Raw genomic sequence first — 8,701 nt, forward strand, 5'->3', positions numbered from 1 at the left:
GTCCCTGAGGAGGAGCCTGGGTAACCTACCTGTAGCAGTGGCCGGGCTCTGTCCGTCCTGCTCTGCCTGCTCGCTGGTCAGCTGATGCCTGGGAGACCCAGGTGACATGGAAGGAGGACACGCCGGTGACGCGGTCGTAGTAACGCTTCTTGACCTTCCCACAGTCCACCACGTACTTGATGCCAGGGATGGTAAGAGACGTCTCGGCAACGTTGGTGGCCACAACACACAACCGAGTCCCCTCCGGTGGAGGCTTAAAGACCTAGGATTCAGGGAGGGGATGGCAGGAAAACACCAGAATCAGGAAAGAAATCGTAGAATGGAGGTCCAAGGACAGAGCCAGCCAGGCTGGTGTGCTGGAGAGGTAGCAAGGACAAGCCATCCCATCTGGGACCCAGTGCCTTGCAGGACTGTTCCCTGTTCTCCAAAACTACCTCAATATTCCTCAAAACTCTGGGGATGCTGGTCAAACGATGGAGAGGACCAAGGGCTTGACTAACCTCACTGCAATGTCCTTAAAAGTGCCCCAAAAGCTGGGCACCGGCCCAGCACGGTTACCTGTGCTTGCCTCTCTGGGGCCAGCAGAGAGTACAGCGGGAGCACGTGGAGTGGGAGGGAGGCGTCCGGCTGCTCACCTGGAGGGAAAGCAGAGGTTACTGGCACCCGGGCCGGGACAGATGCCCACAGGCAGGAGCCAGCCACAGCTGCCCTGCACCCGTAGGCTGCTCCACCAGAGCTCCTTTCTTTGCCCTGCTGAGGAGGCTCCCCTCGGGACCAGCCAGGCCAAGCCTGGGGGGACTGCTGAGAGGTTCCCAGGGGCTCTCTTATCTCTACTGCCCTGAGTCAGATCTGAACCCCTGCTGTGCTGCACAATCTCCTCCTCCAAACCCCTGGCATGGATCCTGGGGGCCTGACTCTGCTCTTCGTGTCCTGGCAGCACTGTGGTAGGCTCAGGCTGAGCCAGTACTGGGGTACCCTCTGCTGCCCCACTCAGCCCCTGGCTAGGCACAGCAGGGCACTGGGTCCATCTACATTCGGGGGCTCCTGCGAGCACACGGAGCGGGGCAACACCCCTGGGCCCTGGAGACCCGCACCTGTCAGCAAAGGGGTTGGCAGCCCCATTACATCCTGCACGGCAAATGTTCCAGGCCTCCTCGTGCCGGGCACTTTCAAAGAACTCAGGAAGCATCGAGGACAAAGCTGCTAGAACCCTGGCCCCCAGGGGGCCACAAGGGCTCTGGGCACAGCCTCAGGGCAGAGCTAATGCACGTGAGCAGGAAGCGGGGCTAGGAACACACCTCCATCTTGCCCGCCATCCCCCAGGTCCAGATCGAGGTCGGAGTCCAGGGCCCCCTCTTCCTCGTCCACTTCCGCCTCCCTGTCCTCATCGCCTTCACCTGCCGGCAACACCGAGTAATGATCCAAGTTGATCTGGGGCAGCACCTACGGCGAACACACAGACACCCGGGCTGCAGGGACCCTGGGTGTGAGGATGAGGCATGTGCAGGAAGACAGGTGCCCTCATGTGGAAGCCCCGGTCCACACCCCCGGGCCGTGTGACCCGGGGCAGGCCACATAACTATCTCTTCCTGTCTGAGTTTTCCCACCTAAACAATGGGGACTATCACAGACCTTGTCTCTCAGGCTGGTGGGAGGGTCATGCGAACACATGTGAAGAACTTGGATCACTGCCTGACACATCAGTAGGGCAACAGGCAAGCTGGAGATGGCTGAGTACTTACGCTACTGTCACGGACTGCAAGACCCACGGTGCCTTCATGCAGAGGCTAGAGGAAAGCACCTCCCAGCCCAGCCATCCCAGAGTAGCTGGGAGTACATGCCCATATCACCATGCCTGGCTAATTTTGTATTTTTAGTAGAGACGGGGTTTCGCCATGTTGGTCAAGCTAGACTTGAACTCCTGACCTCAGGTGATCCACCTGCCTCAGTCTCCCAAAGTGCTGGGATTACAGGCATAGCCACCACGCTTGGCTTTTCAGAGACAGAGTCTCACTCTGTTGCCCAGGCTGGAGTGCAGTGGGGCCATCACGGCTCACTGCAGCCTTGACCTCCTGGGCTCAGATGGTTCTCCCGCCTCAGCCTCTGAGCAGTTGGGCCCACAGGCATGTGCCACCACACTGGATTAATTTTAAAAATTTTTTGTAGAGACAGGGTCTCACCATGTTGCCCAGGTTGGTCTCAAACTCTAGGCCTTAAACGATCCTCCCACCTTGGCCTCCCGAAGTGCTGGAATTACAGGCATGAGCCACTGTGCCTGACCAGGAACTGGATTTTTAATTTCATTTTATTCCAATTACACTTAAACCTAAGCAGCCACATGGTGCTGGTGGCTGCTATCCTGGACAACGCAGCCTTACTCTCCAGGAGTCCCTGCCAGCCCCCCACGTACCTCGGTCCGCGCCTTCTTGGCCCTGGCCCTCGACTTCTTAAACTTCCGCATTTCCTGCGCTGAGTCTTTCTGATCATCGTCCTTTTCTGGAAAAGGGGCAGGTTGGAGAGAAAGGCGTGTGTGGCCTGCATGGTCACTAGCACACTGCTCTTTGTTGTTCAAGGCACGGCCATTTATTCGGGGCTGAGGTGGGGGACGGCAAAGGTGCTGACGCTCCCAGAGGGAAGCTCAGAGGCGGGAGCTGCACCCCAGCCAGGGAACGTGAGGCCAGGCCCAGCTGCTCAGGGCAGAGCGCGGGTCAGGGAGTCCTCTTTACCTTGTGGCCGGGCTCTGGAGAGTGGGAAAGCCTTCCTAAGCCTGCGGCACAGCGCGTGCACCTCAGCCTGCCCCGTCAGGAACACCAGGATGCCACCTGCAGAAAGAACGGGCCCCTCTGTTATCCATCAGTCACTCACAAACATTTGCTTAGCAATGGGCACCTGCCAGGCCCTGCTCTGAGAGGCGGGGCTCCAGGGATAATGCGGGAGGACAGGGGTACACAGACATAGACGAGCAGGAGGCAGCACCCTCAGACTGAAGGAGCTGTTGCCAGGGAGTTCAACAAACACAGCGACCACACAGCCCAGCAACGCCACTCCCAGGCACAGACCCAAAAGCCCTGAGAAATGTGCTCAAGTGAAAACTTGCACACCACACTTGTGACAGCGCCGTGGCTGCCCTGACACCCGAGGCTGCAGGAAGGCTCACTGCCCAAGCTTCCGCCTCGCCTCCCGCCAGCCCCAGTCTCCCAGAGAATGGATGGGAGCCCCGAGAGGCTGTAAGCAGAGCAAGGACAGAGCATCATGAAGCAGCGACCTCAGCTTCCTTGAAGGAGGAGTTCAAGCTTGGTGGGAAGCACCCCCACGGCTCCCTGCCTCCCTAACATGAAGAAAGTCAGCCTTGGGCCCGAATTCAGCACACAAGAGTCTCTGATTAGGCTGGGCACGGTGGCTCACACCTGTAATTCCAGCACTTTGGGAGGCTGAGGCAGGCAGATCACCTGAGGTCAGGAGTTCGAGACCAGCCTGGCCAACATGATGAAACCCCATCTCTACTAAAATACAAAAAATTAGCTGGGCGTGGCAGTGTGCACCTGTAATCTCAACTCCTTGGGAGGCTGAGGCAGGAGAATTGCTTGAACCCAGGAGGCGGAGGTTGCAGTGTGCCGAGATCCGCCACTGCACTCTAGCCTGGGCAACAAAAGTAAAACTCTGTCTCAAAAAAAAGTAGAAGTGATCACTGGCTAGAAGTGATCACAATCTATTCACACAGAAAGGTCACGTCCATTTCCGTAACATGAGGTGAGTAAAGGATCGGGTGTGATGGGGACAAGGCAGAACTGTGAAGGGTATCCGTGATTCTCGAGGGGATGTGCCTGTTCCCTTGCAGTGTCTATGGTCACCTGCCAGCACCGGCCTGGGCTCTGTGGGTTTTTCTGCTTATCAGATGGGGACAGATGGCAAACTCTACCATCTGGTAGCTGCTGAAGCCTCACAGTATTTTGAGTGGAATAAGGCAGGACAGGTGTTGTGAACACTCTGGAGTAAGTGAGGAAGTGAGGCCTAGCAGGGACAAGGGACTTTTCTGAGCCACTCGGAGATGGGCCCTCCCACACTTGTGCCTTCAGCGAGGGTTTAGGAAGGGAGGCTCCTTTCCCCTGACCTGGCCAGGGCCTCACCTGCGGGCAGCATCCGGTGGATCTTGCAAATCTTCCGGAAGCACTCGCCGCTGTAGTCTTCCAGTGGTGTCCGCTTGTTGAAATGCACAGTTACTGGGAACTGCCTGGATTCCACCTGTGGGATGCCCAGAAAGGCGCGGTGGGGGGCGAGCTTCGGCCCAGGGCTGCCTTCCCTTTCCCCATCATTCTGAATCAAGGTTTCCAACACCCTCTCCAAGCTGCTGTCAATCCCCCATGGGACCAAGTGAGGTCTCTCAGGAGGCTCCCGACACCAGGGCGTCCTTGTGCCGTCCAAGCTCACGGAGGACCTGGGACCCTGTGTTACCTTGATGACCGGGGGCGGCTTGGCGAAGAGCCGCAGGTTCTGGGTGAAGTCCTCCACCCGCAGCGTGGCTGACATGATGAGCAGCTTGAGTGGCAGGTTCCTCTGTGAGAGGACAGGCTTGGTGACCACGGCCCCAGTACTACAGGTGGGTCCGAAGCCTGGGAAATCAGCATGAGGGTGCCCTGCTGCCCACCCCGTTTCCAGCCCCCACCCTCTGCCCCTTTCTGGATGCCAAAGGCTCCTTGGAGAAAGTGAGTCAATAGCGGGACCTGCTGCTCCCAGGGCGGTGGCTTGTTCCAGGGTATCTTTCAGAGTCAGGCTTTGATGGTGGAATATGAGGCAGGTGGGCTGAGACTGGGGCCCACCCAACCTAGCTCCCACCTGACACCAAGATTCACCGGGTGTCTGTTCTGGGGGCTCAGGGAGGAGCTGCCTGATTCTCGGAGGTCTTTGGGGGTGGGAGGGAGCTCTCTGGTCCCCAGGCCGCTCAGCAATGCCTGATGGCCTCATGATGAGCTCTGCTTCAAGCCCTTGCTGCCTTTGCTGCTAGGAAACCCCAAACCCAGAAGCTAAGGAGTGGCCAGAGCACCTCTGTGGGAGGCATGGCACCCAGCACAGGCCCCTCTCTTGCTCCACAGTGACCGTCCCTCTCTGCCCTACCCCCGTGCCTTCCTGACTCCACCTCACGCTCGCTGCTTGGCCACTCTAGACTCCCTAAAGACACAAACCAAGACCACAGTGAGATATCACTTTCCACCCACAGGGATGTCTAGAATAATAAAAATGGAAAATGACAAGTGTTAGCAGGATGTGGAGAAGCTGGAAGCTCTGCCACTGCTGGTGGGGAAGTACCATGGAACTCTGCAGCCACTGTCGGAAATCATTTGCAAACGGTTACAGAGTGACCATGGTCCAGCTTCTTGGGAGGCTGAGGCAAAAGGATTCCTTAAGCCCAGAAGGTCGGGGTTGCAGTGAGCTGCGATTGCACCACTGCGCTCCAGCCTTGGTGACAATGAGACTCTGCCTCAAAAAAACAAAACAAAACAAAAATCACCACCACAAAAAACTGTAAAAGGCACAGGGTTTCTTTTTGTTTTTGTTTTTCAGATGAAGTCTCGCTCTCTCACCCAGGCTGGAGTGCAGTGGCGCGATCTCGGCTCACCGCAAGCTCTACCCGCTGGGATTAAGTGATTCTCCGGCCTCAGCCTCCCGAGTAGCTGGGATTACAGGCGCCCGCCACCAGGCCTAATTTTTGTGTTTTTAGTAGAGACAGGGTTTCACCATGTTCACCAGGCTGATCTCGAACGCCTGACCTCAAGTGATCCACCCACCTCAGCCTCCCAAAGTGCTGGGATTACAGGCGTGAGCCACCGTGCCCAGCCTAGGGTTTCTTCTGGGATTGATGAGTGATGAAACGTAAAACTGTGGTGATGGCTGCACACTCTGTGAATGGACTAAAAACCATTGAATTGTACATTTGAATGGATGAATGATATAAAATGTGAATCACAGCCCAATAAAGCTTGTTACCAAAAGAAAAAAGGCACCAGGCAGATGCCCACCTCCGGACCTCTACACTGCGCTCCTCCAGTCAGACTTCTCCCTGCTCTGCGACGCACGCTGCTTGCTCCCTCCCTCACTCAGCCCTCCACTCGAGCTCAGAGATCACCTTTCGGGTGAAACTCTCACTAGCCCCGCATCCTCCCTCCACTGCCCCCGGTTTTGTCCGTCACTGGCTCACACACTCTGAGTCTGCGTCCTGCCTGCCACCTTTGCTGAAGTGGAAGCCCCAGGAGGGCAGGAACTGTTAGAACAAGATGGTGTCTTGTTCACTGTCGATTATCAGGGCCTTGAACATGGCCAGGCTCGTGGCACATGTGGAGCACAGGCCCCTCTCCCCGCCGGGAGGGTAGGACAGGCCTCCTGCACGGAGCCCAGCCCCCGGGTGGCACCCTCCACTCAGCAGGCCTGTGTCAGGTTGGGGCAGGGAGATGGAGAAAGAGGCCCTGGGGAGCCCCTCTCAGAGTTCCGGGAGTCTGACCCTTGGCGGGGCAGGCCCACCCGCTCTGCTGATCCCAGAGGCCCAGAGGCCTCATCAACTGGACCATTGCGCCTGGCCAGGCATCAGCACTTCGCCTGAGCCTCTTGCTTTGGGTGCGGAGAAGGACACCAGTTTATGAGGCTGGTGCCGGGGCGGTGGGGAAGGGATCATACAGGGGCTGTTCCAAGATTCACAGCCCTGGCACAGGGCCTAGACCTAGGCCCAAGGGGACCTTGTCCTTCGGGCACCTGCTCATGGCAGCAGCCCAGGGTGCAACGGGGAACAAGTGAAGGGAGCCCAAGCCTCCGACAGAGCTGGGGGGGGCCAGGGCTTGGGGCTCCCCAGCACCCGCCTCCTGCTCTACCTTGGCCCGGAGAGTCACAATGCGGGACAGGAGGCCGATGAGGATGTCCGTGTACACGCTCCTCTCGTGGGCCTCGTCGATGATCACCACCTTGTACCGCAGCAGCAGGAAGTCCTGGGGGGAGGTCCAGGGGTGAGGCCCGCCCTCCCGGCCTGAGCCCCAAGGGCCGCTTCACGTCTCAGAACTCCCACTTGAGGAGACAGTGTGAGAGGAAGGGCAGCTGCTCTTCTTCAGAGGTGAGCTGCTCAACTCGAAGCCCGCAGGGCAGGAGGGCAGGTGGGAAATGGACATGAGATGGGGGGTAGGGCCGTGGGCAGTCGGACAGCAGATGCCACACAGACAGAGGCCACCCAGACCCAAACTGCATCCACCGACACCCCCAGGAGTCCCAGTGGCCTCGAAGCCAGGAGGGCTGGAATCACCTTTGCCATCCCCCTGGGAGACTGGCCCTGCCCAAGGGGATGTCACAGCCAGCACGGAGCACAGCTTCTTCACCAGACAGCAGTCCCCCACCCGGGCCCTGCAGGCTCTCCAGACACGCGTGCCATCCGCTTGATCAAATGGCCGGCTCCCTAGGAAGCGTGGGGCGCTTCCCCAAGGCCCAAGTGCGCTGATGGGAGGCAGCAGCTCGGGTTCCGATTTACAAACAGAAAGACCTTGGGACGCAGCTTCTGTGGCCAGGGACCGTGAAGACACACCCCTTCTCAAGGGCAAGGCCCAACGGCTCTCCTGTCCCCCAGCCTGAGGCTGGCACCCCACTCCGAGTCTGGTGCTGCCCCTCACCAAACGCAACGGGACTCGAAGCTCCCAAGAAGTGTCTGTGTCTGGGCCCACCGCAGGGCAGAGCCTGCACACCACAGGCTTTCAGTACACCCTGGGCAAAGCGTGAACTCTGTGAAACAGTTATAATAAAAATACAAGTTCACATTTCACGAGCACCTTCTAGGTACGGGCCACTGTGCTAAGCTGTTGGCATGCACTCTACAACTTCCACTTCAAAATGATTCTCGGAGGAATGCACTAACATACTCATCAAGAAACTGAGCTTGGAGAGGTTCAGTAACTCACCCAAAGTCACACAGCAGCACCATGGGAGTGCTACGCCTAGCACCCCACCCCCACGCCCACTGGCCTTGCTCTGTGAGCCAGGATCCACAACCAACCTTCTGGATTTCTTTGAGCAGCACACCATCCGTCATGAACTTGATTCTGGTCTCCTCTGTCACGTTTCCTTCATACCGGATCTGGTAGGAGACGACCCTGTGTGGGCAGAGTTCGGTTTAGGGCAGAGCCACGCCTGGCTGGGGCTGTCGCCATGGGGCCACTACAAGGCAGGTCATGGAGCAGGCAGGCGGCTTGAGGGCAGGGCCTACCAGCAACCCGAAACGAGGCCCAGACATCTCCCCAGTCCACTCTCCCCCTCCAAAACCCTGGTTTCTGAAGGGAAGGGAAGGAGCTGTTGAGGGCAACTGAGGAGCCAGGCTCCAAACACCTTGGCCAGAGCCCTCCTCGGATGGCGACCACGCCAGGAGACGCCGGGGAGACCTGCACGTGGGCTGGAGTGTGTTCTGGAGACTACACAGACTTGGCAGCTATCATAGGGGTACTATAGCTGTGTGTGTTTCACAAAAAGTCCTTGTCTTAACTCAAAAATTAGCCTGGTGTCGTGGTGCGCACCTGTAGTCCCAGCTACTCAGGAGGCTGAGGTGGGAGAATTACTTGTGCCCAAGAGGTTGAGGCTGCAGTGAGCCAAGATGGCACCACTGCACTGCAGCCTGGGCAACAGAACCATCTCAAAAAAACAAAAAATGGCTCACGCCTGTAATCCCAGCACTTTGGGAGGC

At 58.0% G+C, this 8,701-nt stretch overlaps 1 protein-coding gene across 1 annotated transcript in view; it reads right to left on the reverse strand.

The window, feature by feature from the left end:
- DHX37 (DEAH (Asp-Glu-Ala-His) box polypeptide 37) overlaps nt 1–8,701 on the reverse strand; it is a 51,195-nt gene that overhangs the window by 20,256 nt on the left and 22,238 nt on the right. Inside the window, exons 6-14 of the mRNA XM_011988892.1 lie at nt 8,021–8,117; nt 6,858–6,971; nt 4,453–4,554; nt 4,128–4,242; nt 2,727–2,822; nt 2,411–2,496; nt 1,299–1,443; nt 559–635; nt 29–262 (exon numbers count right to left, since the gene is read on the reverse strand). Of these exons, the coding sequence (XP_011844282.1) occupies nt 29–262; nt 559–635; nt 1,299–1,443; nt 2,411–2,496; nt 2,727–2,822; nt 4,128–4,242; nt 4,453–4,554; nt 6,858–6,971; nt 8,021–8,117 (1,066 nt within the window). The remainder of the gene's footprint in view (nt 1–28; nt 263–558; nt 636–1,298; nt 1,444–2,410; nt 2,497–2,726; nt 2,823–4,127; nt 4,243–4,452; nt 4,555–6,857; nt 6,972–8,020; nt 8,118–8,701) is intronic.

Source organism: Mandrillus leucophaeus, unplaced genomic scaffold (genome assembly GCF_000951045.1).
Source record: "Mandrillus leucophaeus isolate KB7577 unplaced genomic scaffold, Mleu.le_1.0 Scaffold34, whole genome shotgun sequence".
In the NCBI taxonomy this organism is placed as follows: Eukaryota; Metazoa; Chordata; class Mammalia; order Primates; family Cercopithecidae; genus Mandrillus; species Mandrillus leucophaeus.